Source organism: Grampus griseus (assembly GCF_964374135.1).
Source record: "Grampus griseus genome assembly, chromosome: 20".
In the NCBI taxonomy this organism is placed as follows: domain Eukaryota; kingdom Metazoa; phylum Chordata; class Mammalia; order Artiodactyla; family Delphinidae; genus Grampus; species Grampus griseus.
The window spans coordinates 43,265,518-43,288,234 of NC_139014.1; the positions used below are offsets into that span (position 1 = coordinate 43,265,518).

A 22,717-nucleotide genomic window follows, 5' to 3' on the forward strand; every position below is an offset into this window, starting at 1 on the left:
TCTACCAAACTTAAGAGGAGAGAGGTTGGGAGTGGGGATTGCTCCACGGGCAAAACCAATCACAGCTGCAAAGGACCAGGTGATGCTTTGCTCTCTTCTGTAAAATGTAATCTCAGAAATGAAAGCAGACACCAGTTCTGTTTATCTGTAGCCAGAGCTTAATCTCAACCAATGCAAGTACTGTGTGCTAGAAACCCCACCTGGAGTGGAGAAGGAACCAGCCCCCAGTCTGTAAGTTCCTCAAGGGGGAGCACTTTCTCTCCTGCGAAGCAGCTTGGTGGCATATCCTGGAGAGGTAACAGTACAGGAAAAAAAAATTCTGCCCTTATCCCTGTATTCCAGGACCCTCTCTTGTGGCACCTGTCACATCCTCCCTCCAGGTTTAGTTATCTGTGTGCAGGCACTTCTACTGTAACAACATCAATACGTCCTAAAAATGTTACCTTCTGCAAACAGACTCATGGAAAAACAAGATTGCGCAGACCACTCAAAATGTACAGAATGTTGTATCCAAAGCCCTCGAAGCTCAACAATGCATCCTAATCCCAGTAAAAACACTAGCACAGTGAAGTCACTAGAGAGCATTTGCAACCTACCTCATGTCCGTTTATCCTCTGAAACCTTAAATCTGGGGGCCTGTGCTTCATTTTTCAAGAGGTAGATCATGGGTGTATGAATTTCTAATAAAGAACTAAAGATCGGATGTAGATGGAGTCTTCTTCACTAATCCACTGTTTTAATACATGAGGAAGTGACTTCACCCACCCTAAGCCTCCCCAGAAAACAGCACGAACCTCCGTGGTTCCTACAGGCATGAGACTAGCTATACTTGCACTAAAGTTTCAGGTTTTCTTTCTTTAAGTCTATGTCTATTGCTAAATGTATTCATTTTCTATGACTGTAACAAATTACTGCAGACTTAATGTCTTAAAATGACAGAAATTTATTAGCTTACAGTTTGGGTGGTCAGAAGTCTTAACTGTGCTCAAATCAAGGTGTTGAGGGCTGATTTCTTCTGAAAGCTGTGTGTGTGTGGGGGGGTCGGTTCTCTTGCCTTTTCTAGCGTCTAGGGGCTGCCCACACTCCCTGGCTCATGGCCCCGTCCTCCACCCTCAAAACCAGCAGTGGCTGGTTGAGTCTTCCTCCGTGGGGTCACTGACACTCTCTGTCTCCCTCTTTCACTTAGAAAGACCGTCGTGATTATACTGGGCCACCTGGATAAACCCGGATCATCTCCCCACAGCCTGGTCAGCTGATTAGCAACCTTAACGCCCTGTGTGACCTTAATCCCCCCTTGCCACGTAATGTAACACGTTCACAAATTCTGGGGATTAGGTTGTGGACATCTTTGGCGGGGTAGGGGGAGGAATTATTCTATCTATCACCCTCAGGTTTTTCTTTAATTGTGTAAAGCCTGTCCCTGATCACTTCAAAGCATTTTCAAGATCAGAAAAATGCGTAAGAACCAACACAGCTTCCACTTTACCTGACTGTCATTCCTGTATAGTGGTGCATGAAGTAATTCACATGAAAGGAACACGTGCTATAGCAAAGCCTGTGTCTCATTCCTCCCATGAGAATGTGAACCCCCTGACGGTAGGGGCTTTGTCCTTCTTTTGCATTCCTCACCGCACATTCCACACTGTGGATGTGCCAATAAAGAGCTACTGAGATGAACTGAGTTATTGCAAAGTCGATAAGTATCTGTACCTCTAAAGCTACACTTTGGATTAAGGATGAAGTATAATCCACTGTCCAAGAAAAGAATTAAGAGACAAAAAAATGTTGGGAGGGAAAACCCTGTACCTTGAGCACAAAGTTGTCCTCAGCCTGCAGCTTCAGCTCCACCACAGCCTTCCTAACCAAAGCTTCGAAGTTGAGGTCTCTCCTCCGAGGGACATTCAGGGCAGGAAACAGGTCCCCGATCAGGCCCATGAACACGGGTATGTCGTCTGTCACAATCTTGGGGATGTTGAAGTCTCGCAGGGAGCGCATCAGGACCTGGTCCTCGGGCCGGTCAGGATCTCCTCGCTTCAGGGATCCCGCCACCACCAGCACAGACTTGATGGCCCTCAGGCCCCAGTCATAGTGATCCTGCGGGAAGGCAGCAGGGTTAGACGAGAGCTGCTGGGATGCACAACCCCACGGGCTCAGGCTAGTGTCCGCAGGATTAGATAGCACACCAGTACTAGGTCACTTTTGAGGCCAAGGCAGAGGCAAAGGAAAAGATTAACGACATAGTAGATCATGATCCAGGATCGTAGTTCCTGGTCTGACATTAGTCACTTTTCTGGCTGTTACGACGACAGAGCAGACACAGAGCATATGGGGGGCTGGGGGTCAGGGAGGTTAAACAGACCGCTTCCAAACCTATCTGGCTACCCCTTGAACATTCAGAGGGTGGAAGGGTTGTCAAGGAGGGAGATGTGTTAGTTCTCAGAGGTGGCCGAAGGTGAGCGTACTTGCCTCAAAGAGGCCTTCAAACTCTGAGAAAAGGAGAAAAAAAAAGTTCCTTAAAATTTTTGTCAAAGGAGGCACCCAGAGGTCACAGGTTCTGAGTGTAGGCTCGTGGGATGGTGGAGCACACTGCTGACACCAGGGCTGGGAGTGGAGTGGTGAGGAAAGGGTGGAGCGTGCGGTCCAGAGCACAGACTCTGAGCTCAGACAGACCTCGGTTCAAGTCCCAGCTCTGCTACTTGCTTCACAGCAGGTCGTTATTTAATTAGAGCTGTGATGCTTGCTACAGAGGACAATTCAGTGTGCAAGGAACGCAGAAACATAAAACTGACTCAGGACCCCACTCCTGAGGCTGGGGACAACCCGTTCCTTCCAGCCTTGACTGCACTTCCTCCTCATCTGGGCTTGACTGGATCCCAGGTCTTCCTTTTCTTTCAACTTTTTATTTATTTATTTATTTTTGGCTGTGTTGGGTCTTCGTTGCTGCACTCGGGCTTTCTCTAGTTGCGGCGAGCGGGGGCTACTCTTCGTTGCAGTGCGCGGGCTTCTCATTGTGGTGGCTTCTCTTGTTGCAGGGCACGGGCTCTAGGTGCGCAGGCTTCAGTAGTTGTGGCACGCGCGCTCAGTAGTTGTGGCTCTGGGGCTCTAGAACAAAGGCTCAGTAGTTGAGGCTCACAGGCTCTAGAGTGCAGGCTCAGCAGTTGTGGTGCACAGGCTTAGCTGCTTCATGGCATGTGGGATCTTCTCGGACCAGGGCTTGAACCCGTGTCCCCTGCATTGGCAGGCAGATTCTTAACCACTGTGCCACCAGGGAAGCCCCCTCAGGCCTTCCTTGATATTGTTTCTTCAGGGAAGTCTGATCCTTAGCCCAGGCGCAGCCACCGTGTCCTTCGCCTTCATCATACACTGAACTGAAAGAGCAGTGCAGGTGCAGGAGCACACCCCGGGGAGGGCTGTGACCTGGCGCCTCGGAAGAGGCAGGAGACAGGGCCGCACGTGGTCTTTTGCAGACAGTGATAAGGATGCTGGTCTTTATCCTAAGTACAATGAGTACCATTTTTAAATGACCCCTCCAGCTGGTGGCTAAAGAATAGACATGAAGGACTAGAGTAGAGGTAGAGAAACTAGTAGAGAGGAACTTCCAAGCAAGAGACATGGGTGCTTGCAACAAAAGTGGTAGAAAGAAAGAAGTATTTGAGAAATATCCACAGGGTAGAAAGAACAGCCGTTCATTCATGATTAAATGTGGGGCTGAGGAAGAGGAAGGGTCAAGGATAACTCCAGGCTTCCAGAATCAGCAAGTGAGTAAGCGATTGTTCTCCTGAAGCCCTGAATGCAGCAGTGGGCCTGCGGTGGAGCTGGCAGGACCACTGGCTTTAGATACTGAGCTGGAGGTGCATTTTAGACCATCAGGGACCTGTGGCATAGACCACTGAATATACAGGCTTTGAGTTCAACAGAGAAGTCTGGGATCGAGATGGGAAAGTGAGTCACTGGGCTGAAGCCACTGGTGGCTGAGAACCGACAGAGAGGATGCAGTGAGCCAGGGCCTGGGAAGTGTTGAGAAAACAGGGGAGGTGGCTTCTTTTTCTTTTTTTTTCCTAAATCCATTTTGGACAGATTTCACAGGACTGAGAGGGCTCACTTTGTGGCAGCAAAGGTGATCCAAGTAAACACCCTAAAGGAAAGAGAAACTCATTGGGAATGCCTAGGAAGCCTGATTGGCTGTCCGTGACACCAAGAAATTCTCCATCTAAGGCATAAACCTTGGAGGCTCTGGGTCATGTTGTAAGGTCTCTTCTGGAAGGGGGCCGGCCCTGGGCAGAAGCCACACTTAAGGAGCAGCAGCGATGAGCAGCGCAGTGCTGCTTAATGCCTGACTCTCTCTCCCCCATCTTCCTCCCTTCTCTCATTCCTTCAGGTACAGACCACTCCCTCCAAGGGCTTTCATTCGCCACTGCAATGTTTCTCATGGGACACTGGTGATCTATGAGGTGCTGCTAAGTATTCTACTAAAAAGGGAGTTCTGTGGCCAAATCGTTGTGTTTTTTTTTAATGCTGGGCTAAGAAAATGAACATGAATCTTTATTATAGATGTTTCTAGAGCGTGTAATATGCTTATGGGCACAGTGACTCTCTATGAGAAGGTTCTAATGTTTCCCTAACACACTGGCTCCAGAACCCGTCCAGAGCTGGGACAATCACACGCAACTGGTCACCTGGTCTAACCAGGGATTGTACCTGTTTAGAGAGAAGCTCTTTGCACAACTTGTAAAGGGTGATGAACTTCCTGGCTAGTAACCGTGCTTCAATGAATCCTTCTGCCACAAGCATGATTTCACAGATCAACTCAAAGTCTGGAACGACCATCGCGCAAGGCCTGTGTAAGGGAGACAGAGGGCTGAGACAGTCCCAACCACAGTGGAGGGGAGCTTGTAAGACAAGAGACACTGGCTGAGATCACGGACGGAGGCATGTGTGAGTGTGAAAACTGAGACCTTAGCAATTATTTCGCTGAAGACTTTCAATGTTAAGATGAGTTAGTAAGGATAAAGGGAGTAAACTCTCTTGCTCAAGGTGATGGATGATGTGAGCAGATGGGGACAGAGGTGGGGCTACAATGCAAGTCTTGTAACTTGGGTCCAGTGTGCCTTATACAAGGCACAGATTAGTAAAGCCTCAGTAATTAGCAGATTACCAATTAGTGATCTTCTATCATAGATTAGGGGCTAAGGTTGAGGAATAGAGTCTCTCTTGTTATCTGCAAGAAAATGAGAATCTATTTCTCCTCCTCAAAACTTGTCTCCTCCAAGTCTAGATGATCAAACTTACTCTACGCCTATTTGCATACAAATGTCAATACGTAATTCTGAGGTCTGAAGTAGGCACCTATGAACCCCACTTTGCCACAAAATGGCAAATATGAGAATACAGAAGGGGATTTTTGTCTATATATAAGGATTTATTGTGATTTTTTTCCCCCTCTAAGTCTAGAAACATTTTATTTTAAAATTAGTTAATTTTAAAATTAATTCATTAGGTATGTGATAGGAGACTAAAGTTGTTACGTTTCTTTAATTGCATTTTCCCTACACTGATATAAAATTTTCAAAAACATATCATTCAAGTACATTTTTCCCTTATATTATATTAAATTAGATTCAAATTCAAAGGAGCAAGCAAATACTTAGATTCTCAAAATTAATTTGTAATCTAAAATAAGGTTAAATATGCATCCGTACAACAGAGTGCAATGCAGCTGTGAAAAATAATGCTGTAGAAGAAAAACTATTTAATGACACAGGAAAACATTAATTAATGAAGGCAGGGTACTAGACTCTATAGAGTCTGATCCCAAGTTTGAAAAAGAAATACTCTGCCCTCACAATACTGGAAGGCAGGTGGCAAGGGGTCATACTGACTTTCTCTGGATGATAGGACTGGGGTGAGCAGAGCAGAGTCTGGAATCAGACTGCCTAGGTTCAAACTCTAGTTCTGCTGCTTACTAATTGGGTTACTAGCTAACCTTAGTAACTACAGTTACCACCCTGGGAAATCTGCTGAATCTGTTTTCTCACAGTTCAAAGGGGGATCCTAATAGTATCTACCTCATAGGGTTTTTGTGAGAGTTAAATGTGAAAGTAGATGTTTGTACTTATTATTTTTACAAGTACTTTTCTGTTTTTCCCCCAAATTTTCTTCTATGGGTATATGTTCTCTTCAAATTCAGGGGAAAAAGTGTGAGGAATAATTCTTATCAGGGTGATAACCCCTGTCCAGTATTGTTCATAGCACACAGTTTACTTAATAAATACTTTGCATAAGCAAATAGTGATCAGTATAGTACTCTGTGGCACCAGTTCCCACAGCCTGCTGACATTCTTGGTTAAGGTGGGGACCTGCCTGAAGGAGGAGGTACCGCCCCACCCCTGGAGCAGTGAAAGTGAGGGACTGAAGGACACAGGGAGCTTTCCAGTGGCCTCCTGGGCCTCTGTGTCCGCAACAGGGAGCGCTGGGTCTCAGTCCAAAGACGAGACAGACAGCTTTGTTTTCACTCTCACAGCCTCCCTCTCAGGTACCAGTTCAGTAGACAGACAATCAGAAGCCATGAAGGATCTTTCAGCTTTCTCTTTGTTGGGCTGACTTCTCTTTTCTGAAAAAAGAACGAAGACTCCAGCCCCTGCTAGGAAATGCTTTTGTGTTTTCTTATCTCAATAAAGAAGATTTAAAAGCGTGGCAATATCCACTGGTGGCAAAGGTAAAATAAAAGAGGTGCTATCATGTGTCACCTGTGAGACGGTCATTCAGCACAGCTCTTTGTAGAAAGCAATTCGGTAATGTGTATCAAGAGTCTTAAAAAAGTTCCTCCCTGTTAATTCAGTGATTCCATTCCTGGGAAGCTAGCCAAAGAAAATAATCATGCATACAAAAAAAAATACTTATGTATATTATACCATGATGAATAAATTTATTTTAACTGTTATATTTAACTACTGTGGACTAGTTAACTACATTGTGGACCATGCATTTGATAGAATAAAATGCAGTCATGAAATGAGATTTCTTAAGAATACCTAACAGAAGAAGAAACCATTTATGATAGGATTATGATAGACTATGAAATGAAAATACAAAACTGTGTGTAGACCACACACGTAGACTACAAATGCATGACTTTATATGCCTGTAAAGAAAAGAACACAATTAAGCAAAAAATAATTTTACTGGTGATGGCATTAAACGCCGTTTTGTAAAATCTACCTTTTAATATGTTCCACATTTCTTTTAATGTATATGTCATACATTTTTAGTGGAAAAAATAAAAGAAGCTTCTCTCCGGGGCCCTTGCACGGGGCAGAGCAGACGCTCACCTGAACAGAGCCTTGAGGTTTTCTGGCAGCTCCGTGCGGCCGGCGTAGCCTGGGTTCATGGTGATGAAAATGCCCACAGAAGGGTTCAGGCTAATCTCCTCTCCAAGGAAGTTGAACCGCTGCTTCTTATCTCGAATTGCATCTTGAATGCTTTTTACCTGGTGAACAAGTCATCGGAAAATGCTCCCTCTGCGTACCAGAGGCGGAGCGGTAGCTAAGGCTGGGACCCTGTGATCACACAACACAAACACTTGCTCTGGGCCCCCCTTCATGGAAGGACAGGACTGACGACTGCGCCCTGGGCTCTTTACCGATGGGCACTGGGTGCATGTCCAAAAGAAATCTGGCCACCCGTATCCCCATATCCACGCTTATCACATGGTGCCTAAGAGGTTGGGGGTGAACAGCAAACAACCCTGACCGCCAGTCCTGTCCACACCCTCCGCTGTCTTGAGCATTGTTCTGTATTATGTCATGTGATCCTCACCAGGATGCTCTGAGCGTGGGCTCTTTAGTACCATCATCCCAAGAGGTAGAGTAGTTTGCTGAGCCCTACACAGCTGCTAAGTGCTGGCGTCTGCATCTGAATCCAGGCACGTGGATTCTGGAGCCTGGGCTCTTAGCTGCTACATGGTGGAGAGAACGTTAGGACCTACCCTCTAGGCTTGTTCTAGGAAAATGAAATAAAGTCCGCGAGGAGTTTAGCACACAGAAAACGCTCAAAAATAGCAGCTAACATGGGCACTCTTGATGTGACCGCCGCCATCACTGCAGTGTGTCCTCATCTGGATCTAACCCTCTCGGCTACCCCTCCGTCTACATCTCTGGAACGAACCTGGAAAACACAGGCAACTCCGGTAGGGATGGAGGGTATGGTGAGGAGCGGGGGACAAAGCAAAGGGAGGCTGGGCCAGATCCCCAGGGGCTATGCGTGCCTTTCTAAAGAGATTAGACTTTTCCTTAAACGTGGTCTGGAGCCGGAGGGGATTTAATAAGCTGAAGGTGGACCTAGTTAGATCTAGATTCTAGATCATCCTTATAGCAGTGGAAGGAGAGACAGAAATGAACATCTGGTGCTTTGGAAAAGCGTGTGTGATAATGATCAGCAAAAGAAGAAGGGAAGACAAAAGGGGCTCACTTGTCCAGCCAGGCCTGGAATGTCTCTGAGTATTTCTAGCCTCTCAGGGCTCTTGAGAGCAAAGCCGGGAAGCTGGGGCCGGGGCAAAGGTTTGAATGAGGCTCCATGCCTATCAGCTGTGATCGGGGTGTTTAGAATTGTCAGGGGTTCCGTGGAGTTGGGCTGCAGGGATATGTGTGTGTGCGTGTGTGTGTGTGAGTGAGAGGGACAGAGTCAGAGACAGAAAGACAGAGAGAGAGAAGCACAGAGAAAAACAGCTGGAGTGTATATAAGAGAGAAGGAGAGAGGAACAGTTGGATCTTAAACAAGAGAGAGACAGAGAGCCAGCTGGACCACGTACCAGAGAGAGATAGAGACAGAGAGAGACAGAGATACAGAGAAGGAGAGGGAGGGAGAGAGAGAGAGCTGGACCATAAACAAAAGAAAGAGACAGACAGACAGAGACAGAGAGAATTAAAGCTGGAACACTTATAAAAGAGAGACAGAAACAGAGAGACAGCTGGACCAGAGAGACAGCCACACAGCCAGACAGAGACAGAGAGAGAGAAGGAGAGAGAGAGGAAGAGAGCCTGAAGGCCGCTGGGCCATCCACCGCGGGCGAGGCTCTCTCCAGTGCCTGGAAGGGCGGTATCTGCCAGAGCGCCTGGCGGGTCCACAGTTGCGATTCCGCTGCTTTCCCAAGTGAAAGTCTGATGACAGAATGCGTCTGAGCTCACAGCAGTTAGCTGGAGGCTGAAACGTCTTTGCCGCGCACAGCATGTCAGTGTGTCCTGGCAGAGGCAGCCTCCAGCACCCAGCACGCTGGCCAAACAGCTTGGGCTCTGCTGGTTCCCGTGGCACTCGTAGCACTGCTGGGCCATGGGGCCTCTCGCCACCCTCATCACCCCGCGAGGCCTGCGAGTGGGGAAGGCTGGGGTCTCTCCTTCTGCCCCGGTCCTGCCACCTGTAAAATACACAGAGCTCTCTCCTTGTGGCGGAGTAGGGAAGGGACTTTCATTACTACTTGCAAATGGCTCTGACACCTTTGGGCTAAGGCCAGAGCCCGGGACCCTTTCTGCCACTCGCTCTGACTCAGCACTCTCTCCTGCACCCCGAGGCCCAGACACCTCACGCTCAGTGAGAATCTGTGAGGCACTGTAGGACTTGCAGCATCTGTGCTTTTGTGTAAAATTCTGCGGGGGCTCTTGAGGGAGAGTGTTGGACAGACTTGAGGAGGCAGATAAGGCTGGAGCCTCACTGCTGAGAGCAGCCTCTGATGGCCCGGCTCACGCAGGACAGGAGGCCGTCTGCCTGGCATTTCCTTGCTGCCTTAAAAGCAGCTGAGGTCCACAGAACAAGCCACTGGACTGTAACGGTGCCCAGGGTCCAGGGGGCCTGGTAAAGTCCGGAGGTCCTTCAGGAGGCGGTGGGGTGGGGGGAGGGTAGAAGCAGGTGAACCGGGATCATACGGATTAAACTGCAGCCCAGCCACGTGGAGGTGCACACACAGGTAGGTACGGACTGTATCTAAGGTGCCAGGTACACTCCTCACTCGTGGGGGTCCGTTTCCCCACTAGAGACTCATCACTTTTGCCATGGGGAACAATAGCGGAATAATAACTGTCATTTACTGAGCCCTTGATATGTACCAGGCGCTCTTCTGAGAATTTTATATGAATTAACCCATTCAGTCCTTTCAACAGCTGTATGAGATGGGTGGATCCTCATTTCATAGATGGGGAAACTGAGGCTGAAGGCAGTGAAGACTGTGCTACAGTCTTGGAAGATGCAGGCATTAAGGGAGGCATGAGGGAACTCTATACTATTTTGCAATTTTTCTGTAATTGGTTTTCTATGATTTCCTACAATTCTAAAATAAATTCAAAATAAAAAGTTAAAAGAAAAATGAAACTTGCCAGATGTCCAACAGTTAGTAAGCGGGGCAACCTGCGTTAAAATCGGGCAGTCTGGGGCCAAAGCATATACTTTTAGCCACTTCCCCACATGGCCTTCTACTAGTAGGAACACTGCCAGCCACACACAGCTCCTCATCTAATATATACCATTTCAGAGAAATTTGTTTTGCTCTTAAAATAATCATGCTTGTTACAATTTAGAGACATAGGTTTCCATGAAATAAAAAAGGTGCTTTCTCCACCCATTAAGGAAACAAGCAAAAATGGAGATGTATGTAGAAACCAGTGTCCTCTACTGGGGGTGATTTTGCACCTGCCCTCCCCAGGGGACATTTGGCCACATACGGAGACATGTTTGTTGTCACAACTAGGGGGGAGGTTGCTGCTTGCGTCTAGTGGGTAGAGGCCAGGGATGTAGCTAAACATCCTGAAACGCACAAGACAGATCCTTGCAACAAAGAATTTTCAGGCCCAAGACAGCCTTAGTGCCTAAGTTGAGAAAACCATGATCTGGACCAAACATTTTACCAATGAGGAAACTGAGGCCAAGAAGATATAAGTGACTTTTCCACAATTCCACACCTGTGTCCCTGGGTCCTACCAAATTCGCATGCACATTCTTGGCCCCAGCCCAGACTGACCAAATCAGAAATTCTGGTGGTGTGGTCCAACAAAGCATCTCTTAATAAGCCCTCCGGGTGATTCTGATGCATGCTGAAGTCCAAGAACCACTGCAGTCCAGTCAGTTCTTCGATTTCTACTCGTACTTGCTTCTGCCCAGGTGTCTCCATTCACACCTGCAGACTGACCCCCCTCCACCTCTCAAGGAGCCTGAGTCCTCCGATCCTTCTGCCCCACCTGCCATGGAGAGGACATGCCCACTCACCTGGATCAGCCAGGCTTGATCCTGTGGGTCTTGGTGTGAACCCAAGCTCCACGGTCCTCAAGCATTCTCTCTTTACTTCACAGTCTCCCTCTCAACTCTGGTTCTCAATGTTTGCTGAACATGAGAACCATGCAGGAAGGTTTTCTTTGAACTTTGATGCCTAGGCCCTGCCCCAGACCAATGAAATCAAAATCTTTGGGGTGGAGACTGTGCATTTGTGCACTGCTATTTTTCAGAATTGCCAGGCAATTCTAACGTGCAACCAGGGTGGAGAATACCGCACCCAGGGCAGCTTGTCTCCAACTTCATGGTGCCTATGACCCACTGGGCGTCTTGTGAAAACGCAGATTCTGTTACAGCAGGTCTGTGGTGGGTTTGAGAGTCTGCGTTTCTAATAGGTGCCCAGGGGATGCTGATGCTGCTGGTCCGCCGCTGGAGCAGCACGGGGCTAGCTGCCACCACCCGACCCAGCAACCTCCACTGTCCATTCTCAGGAGTGGCCTTGCCCCAGGACCACAACGCCCCATTCCAATTCATGACCCTCCACTGCCTCTTGACTAGATGGGCTCACTTTCTTTCAGTTTCTACAGGCTTTAACTGCACCTCTTGAATGGAACTTCCTTCCTGCCTTATATTTTAGATGCATGTGTAGGTCTTACTTCTCTATATTGCAGCCCAGCTCTGACATCAAATGATCAGTCCTGCTATCTACACAAGCCACGTGTGCTTGTCTGACCACAGTGGCTTGACTGGATATCTTAAGAATGACATCTTTCCCTCCAAAGACTGGAAGTTGGTGATCACAGACGGTTCTGCCCCTATACCCTCCCACCCAGGTAGGGCCTTGCATCAGACACAATGGTGAAGAATCAAAGTCATCCCATCTTACCCGCAGGTGATAAATTTTAAGGAGGTCATCGGCTAGCCCTAGGCTATGCTCCTCCTCTCAGCTTTTTCTCCACATCCCTCTATGTTGCCCCCCTACATTCTAGGGAAGTGGCCCATTCATTCTGTGGCCCCCTGGGGTCATTCTCTTCTCCAGCCTTTGCCCCCAAATGCCATGCATTATTAAAATCCTGCCTGGCTCACTCCATGCTTCTCTCTGCAGTGGCAGATTAGAGTCTGCTGCCTTCAGGAAGTACAAACCACTCATCACTTTTAACATTTAGAAAAATATTTCTATGTTTTTACCTTAGACCTTAAACTCCTATATAAAGGGTGTTACATGGGAGTTCCCTTGGCTCTGAGAGGCTACCATTTGTTCAGCTCCTTGAGTACTTGGAACACTGCTATGATGGGCTCCCGAGTCTCTGCTAGCTGCTCTGCTGCTTCTAGCCACTTGCTGCCCCAGCCCAGCCCACTGCCAGGGCTCGTACCTGTGGAAGGGACAAAGTGGCAGGGATGCCTGACCAGGCAGTGTGGAGGGGGACCAGGGGCTGGAGGTACAGAGTAGTGGCACATGTCCCCTGGCCCAGATAACCCAAGGCCTAGGGAGCTGATTGCAATAGTAGTGGGAAAATTCCCCCCAAAAGTATGTAGTAACTTATACATTTTAAAAATAACAGAGTAATTGTTCTTGGAATTGCCACAGTTTTCCCAATTGGATATGCAATTCTGCTTGACCAATCTGACAAAGACATGAAAATTTCCACCTCCAAGAATACCGAGGCATGCTCACTTTTGTAGAAGTTACTGGGAAGAGGGGCACAGACATGTGAGGAGAGGAAAGGAGGAGAGGCAGGAGAGGAGGGGTAAGGCGGGTAGAACTGTCACAGCTGGTGCAGCTTCTGCACCAATATGCCAGCCTGGATTGCAGCGTGAACAGTTAGTGCAATTTTCTCCTTGGATGGGTCTATGATTTTAAATGGTACTAGCTCAGATTTTGCCCAGGTTGTTGTCAGACCACTTTCTTAAGAATGTTTCCTATGATGTATTCCTAGATGAGAGTGTGGAAGCATCAGGGAATTCCAGATTGAATTTATTTCATTTAATTCCAGAAGCAAAAGGGAATTAATCTTGAACTCATCACTGACCTTGTGTTTGGCAATTTCAAAATACTGTAAGGCAAATCCACAGCATCTGTCTACTATGCACTGGGGACAGTGGCTGTTGGGCACTGCTTCATCGGTTAGGACACTGTTAAGTTTGTTAAGATAGCCAGAGCCTGGCCAGCTGAGAAGGAGTGAACAGTGCAGGGGAGACTGCTGAGACCAGGGAGTAGACCCTTCTTCCCTGTGCTGTGTTCCAGCCTTCTACTTTTCTTCAACCCATTTCCTGCAGGGTTCAGGTAATAATGATAGTAATGATGAACATCACCCCCACCCCCACCATCATCATCATCGTGGTCATCACCATCATCAACACCACCACCATTACCACCATCACCATGGTCATCACCATCAGCATCAGAATCACCACCACCACCACCATCAACATCACCACCACCATTACCACCACCATCACCATCACCATCATAACAGAGACTAACATTTATTGTGTGCCTACTATGTGTAGGGCTTTGTTTTAAGTGCTTTACATATGTTAACTCAATAATTACTACAACTGCATCTAGTAGGTATTAGTATTATTAACTCCCTTTACAAATGTGGAACTTGAGACATGGACTTGCCCAAGGCCACACAGCTAGTAAAGTGGCAGAACCAGAACTGAACACTGGCAGTGTGGTTTCAGAGCTTACACACATAACCACTTCTCCCCTGCCTTGTCTGGCGAACTCCACTCTACAAGAACCTGCTTCTTTTAAAAGCCGAATTCCATGTGGAACTTGTTTATACCTCTGGAGCCCAAGAAGAGGTCTCTGCTGACCTTGTTGTGGCTCCCACCTTTTGCTCTTCCCCTGGGCTCCTTGTGGGGACACATGGAGACAGCCCGTCAGCAACCACAGGCACTGGGTGCTGCATCGGGACACCACAGGTGTGACTATTCATGATGAATGGTCCTGGGTTTAAGTGAGGCAGTAAGAGCAGCACAGCCTAGCTGATGAGAACAAGAAGTGCTCTCCAGAAGCTGTGGGAGGAAGCCAGGAAAGGGGGCAGAAAATCATAAAAGCAAAGATGAAAGAGGTGGACATAAAGATGGGTAGAAATAATTATGGGTTATCGATCCCAATAGACACTGTGGCAAGAAGCTTATGCTTCCCTCTTGATTTTCAGAACCGTTCTAGGCCTAGAATTAGTACTTCAAGAAAGGTTCATTTTCTTTTACTCTACATCTTATATCACAAAACTCAGTCTTTACAGAAGCATCATTCCTGGTTCCAAGTTGTGAGGTGACTACTTGGAGGTGAATGCAGTCAGTGGACGTGTTTTGTTTGTTCAGCTCAGGTTTTGTTTTTGATTAAATAAATTGCCAACTTTTAGAAACCTAGAGATTTTTAATAAAAATCTGGACTCTCAGCTTCTCCTTAAAATGTAAAAGATCTGGCAACACCGGCCTCATATTCTCACGAGGCAGAGGTGTGCTGGTAAACGTGTAACAACCAGCTCTCCTGGGAAAAACAAATGCCCCTGTAGGATTTGCCCATTTCCGTGGCAGCCAACGTCAGGCTGCCAGTGTGACGGCACAATCAGCTCTTGTGAACCAAGCCAGTCAAAGGTTTTCAGCTGAGAGGGTGTTCAGGCAGCTCTGTGACTTACTTCTTCTACCTACTCCTACTGAATCAAACAACCCTAAGGAAAGGGAAGACCCCGTATCACTCCTGGCAACAAGAGAAGAACCTACATTTCTGCAACTTTCAGGAGCTTCACCAAGAAACAATGCAGACAAGCATCAGCAAGTTGGTACAAAGCAGACTTTCAGCAAAGGTTTGTTCACTTTTTTCTACCCCCGCTCTTTCTGCTGCTCCCACTGTCTATGGGATCCTTACCCCAATCCAAATCCTCTTCATCTTTTCAGGGCCTGGCTTCAAGATAACAGAAATCAAATCACATCTAGAACATTGAAGAGTGTCTCAAGAACTCAAGATTTTTGAAGTTAGGAATAGTGTCCTATTCAACTGGGGACCCTTCACACTAGCCTTGAGCACAGCACTGACTACGCTGTAGGTGTTTAGTAAGCGCTTCCTGGATGACCTGAAAGACAAGTGCCATGCTTAGGGGAAATCTAACCAAAAACTGACTTTCTTCATCCAACAACACTCATGCTGCTCCCTCACTTTGTCCATAATTAGGTGAGCGAGGCTGAGGGAGGTGGGGCGCCTGGCTAGGATGCTCAGCAAGGAAATGGATGAGCTGAATTTCAAGTCCTGGTCTGACAACTTCCCAAGTCTGTGCCTCTTCTAAGGAGCTGGGCTCTGCCATCTTTTTGGATCCTTTCCTACCCTATGAAGCAGGTGCATGGATGTTCTTTCTTCCTGTTTCACAGAGGAGGAAATGGAAAATCATGGCCAGTAAATGGATCCATCTTGGTAGGGACCAGCACAATACCCATAACCCTGCACCCAGGCCTGATTTTAGCAGGTGGAAGAAAGGTCAGGAAATGCAACAGGGGAAAGGGTAGAGGCAAGGGGATGAGGAGAGGGTAAAAGCAAGAGGATGTACAAGTCCTCAGTGCTTGGCACGAAGACCACAGCGCTCCCATCAAGTTCTGGCCCCCATACCTGCACAGCCACCACTGACAAGACCTCCACGGAGATTCGATTAAACTCATCAAAACAGCCCCAGGCACCGGTCTGAGCAAGGCCCTTGTAGATGTTGCCGCAAGACTGCAACAAAATGTACAAAGATTAAATTACTATCTGCTGGGCTTACTGTTACGCATTTAAGTAATCTTCCATCCCCTTTATCGTAGAACTTCCAGTTCCCTAAAGACCACTGGTTAGAAACTCGTATTAAAATTTCAAGGACAATTAAAATTTTGATGGCTTTGGGTGCCAACATAAGTCATGGGATCAAACAGAACCTTTTCAAGACACTTCGACCAAAATCCCTTTAAAATGTCATCAGGCTTGTATTGATTCTGCAGCTTTCAAAATCCCAGGAAACGAATAGAATATTATATTTCTTGCACCATACAAACAAAAATCCTTCCACTCAGCCTTCGGCATGTGCTGATGAAAAAGTTTATGTCTGTCTCTTTGAATTCATGCAAAATACTCAGGTTTCCCAGAGTGATGGGAAGCTGGAGATGTGGGTGGGAAGGGATAACCTCTTTTGGAAATAAACTACAGGTAAATCTTTTTAAATGAGAGTAAGGGGATAATTTCAGATGGGAGATGGTATATCTGTCCTAAAAGTGAAAACCACTCTGGCCATTCAGTGTGAACTAGTAAACCATGGAGCCATATAAAGGGAGAGACGGCTGGGAGACACTCAAGGCCATTGGCAAGGAAACATCACTGATGTGCTCAGAACATGCAAATAGTCGAAAAGTCCATTCATTTACTCAGTGGGCAGTTTTTGACTATCTGCTCCATGCATAGCTCACGTGCTAGACTCAGAGAGGCTCAGTCCCTCTAAGAGCTTCTAGTTAGGTTGTGGAGATAAGGCATACAAATAAAACAGGTAAATTGCTACATGAGCAGTGGTTCCAATGGATAAATATAGATCACAGATGTTATGCAGTTCAGAGACGGGTGGGTCAAAGTGCTCTAGATGGATCCGTTTTGCCAAAGAAGTGAATTTCACATAGTACTACAACAGCACTTTCCAAAGTTTATTTCATGGAATGCCAAAGCTGGGAGATGCTCCTTGAAGACAAGACTCTCTGGTAAATCAAGTTTGGAAAACACTGCTTTCTATAACCCACTTTGGTCAATTTACAATGTATAAGGGCATTTTAAGGGCCCTGAGAAGTCAGGCAAAATTAAATTAGTTCAACTTTGTTATATGGCTAGGATTTTTTTTTTTTTCTCATGTGACCCCCGATTTTCTCAGAATGCATTCTGGCAAACATTAGCATAGTGGAAGGAACACAAGAACAGAACCAGAAGATCTGGAGTATTGATATCTCACAGAAGTACATGGTATCTTCAGAACATACATTGGAATCATGGCTTAATAAGATAACAGTGTCTGTGCAGGCACAGCAGAAGGATAAGGGCTTTCCAGGAGGAGGAAGGATTATGGACAAAGGATGAGCAAAGTCATGGTATGTACAGAGAAAAATAAAGGTGTCATTTTGGCATGAAAGTTGATTTAATAAAGAGGGTCATGGTTCTGAAAAGGCTTGAATTATTATAAGAGATCTTTGGAGGTTTGGAGCAGAGAAAAACATGATTAAATCAGTATTTTAGGAGACCCAGTCTAACATCACATAAGCTAGGTTAGATGCGGGGCAGACTTTGAAAACAGAGGGAAGAAGCAACCCCACCTTTTACTAAGCTCCTTGAATTAAGTGATTTCTCTATTCATGCAACAAATCTACTCTGAGTCTGTGCTATGTGCTAGGGGTTGTCCTAGGTCATGAGGATTCAGCCCTGAACAAGGGAGAATTGACCCGATCCTCAGGGTTTTGGATCCTAACAGGGAAAACAGACAACGAACACTAAACTATCAGTAGTGATAAGTCCCAATGGAGTCTTAACATGAAGGTAACGTGGCTATTTATTTATTCATTCTGTTTTATTGAAATGTAATGGACATGTAGCTATTTCAGATTGAGAAGTCACAGTCTCCCTGAGGAGGTGACATAAGTTCTAGGCATTGTGTTTGTGTGCTCAAAAAAATTCTGCAGGTGGATATTGCTAGTATTATATTCATGAGTGTGTGTGTGTGTATACATATGTATATATACACGTATATATAATAAAACGTAATATATATTTTATATTTCATTTATATGACATGCTTATATTCCCGAACTTCTGCTTAGTATTTGTGACATTTGACAGGTTGCCATATATACATGACATTTGACAGGTTGCCACACACACACATATATATATATGTAAAATAATAAAACAACCTGTCTGGGTCTTCCCTGGTGGCGCAGTGGTTGAGAGTCCGCCTGCCGATGCAGGGGACACGGGTTCATGCCCCGGTCCGGGAGGATCCCACATGTCACGCGGAGCGGCTGGGCCCGTGAGCCATGGCCGCTGAGCCTGCGTGTCCGGAGCCTGTGCTCCGCAACAGGAGAGGCCACGACAGTGAGAGGCCCGCGTACCGCAAAAGGAAAAACAAACAAACAAACAAACAAGAAACAACCTGTCAACTATCACATATACACACATTACATATATGTATATCACATACACACATTATATATATATCGCCACCTGTCAAAGGTTATAAACACTAAGTCAGAGTTTTGAGAATCAAAATCCATGCTTCTCCAGCTAACAGTGGTTTTAAAACATTTTAAAGCTGTGGATACCTTTCATCAAATGGAAATCCAATACATAAAACAGAAGAAAGTAGAGTTTCCATAGGGGGATAATCGTCACCCCACACTTTACCCCCAAGGGCCTGAGCAGAACCCAGGACTCCATGTGGCCCCGTTTTTTGACAGGAAACAATTAAGATGTCACCACAACAGCACAATGGTACCATTAGCTGGGCTGGGCTGGGCTGTTGCCTTGCCATAACACGGTGAGTTTCTGGGACAGCATAAGGGCTCTCAGAATAAGGTTGAAGGCCTGGAAGCGAGAGCATTGCTGAAGGAAGAATAAACATTGCTGACTGATTGGAATGATGGAAGGAAGGACAGGAAACAATTAAGATGTCTTAAGATGTCCACCCTGGCCTACGGGGAAAAATAAGATGATTAGTATTGATGCAATGAGGAACCTGGCCGGAAGGAAACAGGGAGTCAGCAGGAACTGTCTGAGAAGAGTATTGACCGAATATGAGAGAAGGGCATCCAAACGGAGGCCTCTACTGCCTAGTTAAAGACACTACCAGAACTTGGGTTAAGCTGGAAAACAGATTCAGGAGTCATCCGTATAAAAGTAAAACTTGAAGTGATGAAAGGGGGTCAAAAATGAGATCAAGAAGGCAAGATCAGATAGAATTGTGGAAGGATAATGTTTCAGAAGCGTAGAGAGCAGGGTTTCTCAAGGAGTGGGAGTTCTATAGTATTGATGCCATGGAGAAGTCACAGAATTCCAGATACTTTCAGATTCAAAGTCATTTGATGTTTCAGCAATAGCCTCTCCAGATTGAGGTCCAGGGGGAAAGTATTGCTGCTATAATATGAAGAACGTCTTAGCACTAAAACAGCAACCATTTCCAGAGAAAGTGGCTAGTTTTATGGGTTTTCCAACCAGCACTAGTAGAGTAAAGCAAACCCTAACCCTAACCCTTTCCCCCAAGCCTCCACACAGTTCTTGAGTCCACCCCATTACCCAACGCCTCCCTACAGAATTCCTGAGGTAGAGGGGATTGCGAGGGTCCTTGACAAAGCCCAAACTCTCCTCTTTCCTCCTCCTCTGTTTCACCACCGACCCACGCCCTCCCCATGTTCACTAAGTATCATTTAATTTTTTCAAGCCTCTCAATCTTTCTTTTCCGTTTCTGCTATCCCATCATCCAGCTTCTCTGCTTCTCTGGTTTGAACGACTGCAATGTTCTTCCTAAAAATGTTCCTCCCCCCACTTCCAGTCTCTTCCTGTCTCCCTTCATCTGGCTGCCCAGGGAGTCTTCCTTAAAGAGCGTTTGTCTTCATCACGCTCCTGCTTCAGTCCTGCAGCCTGCACCGTTTCTGGGGCCTGACACCTCAAGGTCAGAGCTTCCCAGTGGTCTTGTGTTCCTCCTTTCCCTGCTCAACCCCATCTCCCAGCCTCCCCTGTTCCCCAAGCCACTCAAATGGACTCCACCGTGGTTCCATGTTTGTTTCTAGATTGTTCTCTGGAGATACTGAAACAGAATGGGCTGCTGTGAGTGATGCTGGTGAAGGCTCTTTCTGACCTTCACTCCTTTCCTCTCCTCACCCCAGACAAACCCTGTGAAGAGAGCTCAGGGTGAAGTCAGCACAGGGAGCAGGGGAAGGACAGCAACTGCACAAAGAACTCGGTCCTGTTTTTGAAGCTGATGTTTTAGTGGGTGGGGTTGAGTTAAAATGTCGCACGCCCTGTTTGGTGCTCATCCAAACCTTAACAACCTTAAACAACCTCAGCTCTCACCTCCTCCACGATGTCTTTTCTGACCAGCGCACTTGGTGGCTCTCCCACAGCTCTGGAGCATTCCAGGGATTAGAGTTCGTAGAACACGCATTAGCACTCAGGGTAATGCTGTCTGCTATCTCCCCTAATTATTTCATATATCGTTCCTGTCTCTCCTAATGGACTGGGTTATGCTCACCCTATCTATCTATCTATCTAACTATCTATCTGCCATTCATCTATTATCTCTCTCTCTCATCTCTCTGTCATCTACCTATGTAACTTTATTTTCTTTCTTTCTTCCTTCCTCCTTTCCTTCCTTCCTTCCTTCCTACCCATCTATCTCTTATATGTCTATCTATCTATCATCTATCATTTATCTATCTATTTATATCTATCATTCATCTATTATCTCTCTCATCTCTGTCATCTGTTGACCTGCCTATGTTTTCTTTCTTTCCTTTTTTCCTTCCTTCTTTCTTCCTTTCTTTTTCTTTCTTTCTCTCTTTCTTTATCATCTATCTATCTACCTACCTATCTATCTCTGATATCCTCCCATGATTCCCAACAGATGCTGAGCAATGGTGATGCTCAATAAATTAAGTTGATTGCTGGTGTGTACTCTGAGATAAAAATAATTCTGAATAGCTGGACAACAAAGGGAAGAGGAGGTTTGCAAACTGCTTACTTATTGAGGCTGTTTGGTTACAAAGGATGTTTGGTGTCTAGGAAGGGATCACCTTACCTTTGCTGTATCTCACTACAGCTATGCCTACTGTTCTTGCTCTGATCTGTGTCTGTACTAGATGCACATGACTGAAGCTTTGCACAGTTCAGACAAATTAAGGGCAGACTCCTCCTTTCACCCTGTACTCTTAGAGGAATTGGTGGGGTCAGGGTTCAGTAATAAGTTTTTTTTTTTTTTTTTTTTTGCGTTACGCTGGCCTTTCACTGTTGTGGCCTCTCCCGTTGCGGAGCACAGGCTCCAGACGTGCAGGCTCAGCGGCCATGGCTCACGGGCCCAGCCGCTCCGTGGAATGTGGGATCTTCCCGGACCGGGGCACGAACCCGTGTCCCCTGCATCAGCAGGCAGACTCTCAACCACTGTGCCACCAGGGAAGCCCCTAAATTTATTTTTAAATTAAATTTATTTTACAGGCAATATATCACATCATATATACATATAAATATTTGATCTATTTAGTGCAAATGTTTTCTTTTTCCACTCTAAATTTATTTACCTGCTATTCTATTTTCAAAAGGGAACTTAAGGTAGTTTACAAAAATACATACAATAAAACAAAATAGAAATGAGACAGTGAGACAATCTGTTATTATGCTTTTTTCAAAAAAAAGAATCTGAATAAGGTCTAGTTGTGAGCAGAATGTTGCTAGCAGAGAAGTGACCTAATGGGCCTCTTGTCTCTTTTTCATTTCTCTATGACACAGAGCCCGGAATACATTAAAAAATGTAAAAATGATGAGTGCCTGGATGAAGAACATTACCCTTGCACTTGTCTTTGTGTACCTCTTGCTAAGAATAGAGGTTACTCTAGTATGTCTTCGGAAGCCAAACTTAGAATATTTTGCCCTTGTAGAAATTCTGGGGAAATGCCCACTTTTACACAAGAGCACATCTATGACTTTTATGTGAAGATTTTTATATCAGCCACTTATGAGCCTTTCTGTGGTTCTGGGTCAAATAATGAATTTAGGCCTTTGGATATATGTTCAGCTTCTCCATTTTATAGATGACGAAAGGAAGACCCCAGAGGTGAAGTCATCTCTCTGTGGTTGCCAAGCTAATCAGTGGAAGTGGATTCCACGGTGCTAAAGTTTACAGGGAGGTCCACAAGCTCCTGAGGGCAAGGGTCCTCAGGCCTCCAGTGAAGGAGCAGGGACGTCCCTGTCTGGGCCTCTGAGCTGGACCAGGGTGGCGAGGATGAAGCCGTGGCCCAGCTCCTAGTCCCCCCGAGGCTGGGCCTGTACCTTGTAGTCCATCTGCTCGGAGCAGTTAAACACGTAGACCATGATGCCCAGCGCTCGGCCCAGGTCCTTGGTGGTCTCTGTCTTGCCTGTGCCTGCAGGTCCTGCTGGAGCCCCACTCATGGTCAGGTGCAGAGACTGGGTGAGGGTGATGTAGCACCTGCCAAACACAGGAGGGTGGAGGTCACTCTCAGTGCCACAGGTGGCCCCACAAATAGCTCTGGCCCTGCTGGGTCCTAGTGAGATAGAGCTGAGGTTCAAGGCCGTGAGAGACTTGGCACAGCTTCTGTGAAGGAAAGCCCAGAGCCCCCCGCTCTGGTCCCCTCTGCGCTGTGGGTGGAACTTTCTAAAGGATCATCTGATCATGATGCTCCCCCGCTGAAGGGCACCAGGGGCTCTCAGCCCAGCCCTTCCTGACCTTGCCCC

General features: G+C 46.4%; 1 protein-coding gene across 1 annotated transcript in view; it reads right to left on the bottom strand.

Annotated features, from left to right (window-relative positions):
* Positions 1-22,717, bottom strand: part of DNAH9 (dynein axonemal heavy chain 9) — a gene marked incomplete at both ends in the record, with an annotated part of 299,172 nt that overhangs the window by 170,240 nt on the left and 106,215 nt on the right. The window contains 5 exons of the mRNA XM_082678963.1: positions 1,807-2,094; positions 4,699-4,837; positions 7,329-7,486; positions 15,866-15,970; positions 22,295-22,451. Coding sequence (XP_082535089.1) covers positions 1,807-2,094; positions 4,699-4,837; positions 7,329-7,486; positions 15,866-15,970; positions 22,295-22,451 — 847 coding nt within the window. The remainder of the gene's footprint in view (positions 1-1,806; positions 2,095-4,698; positions 4,838-7,328; positions 7,487-15,865; positions 15,971-22,294; positions 22,452-22,717) is intronic.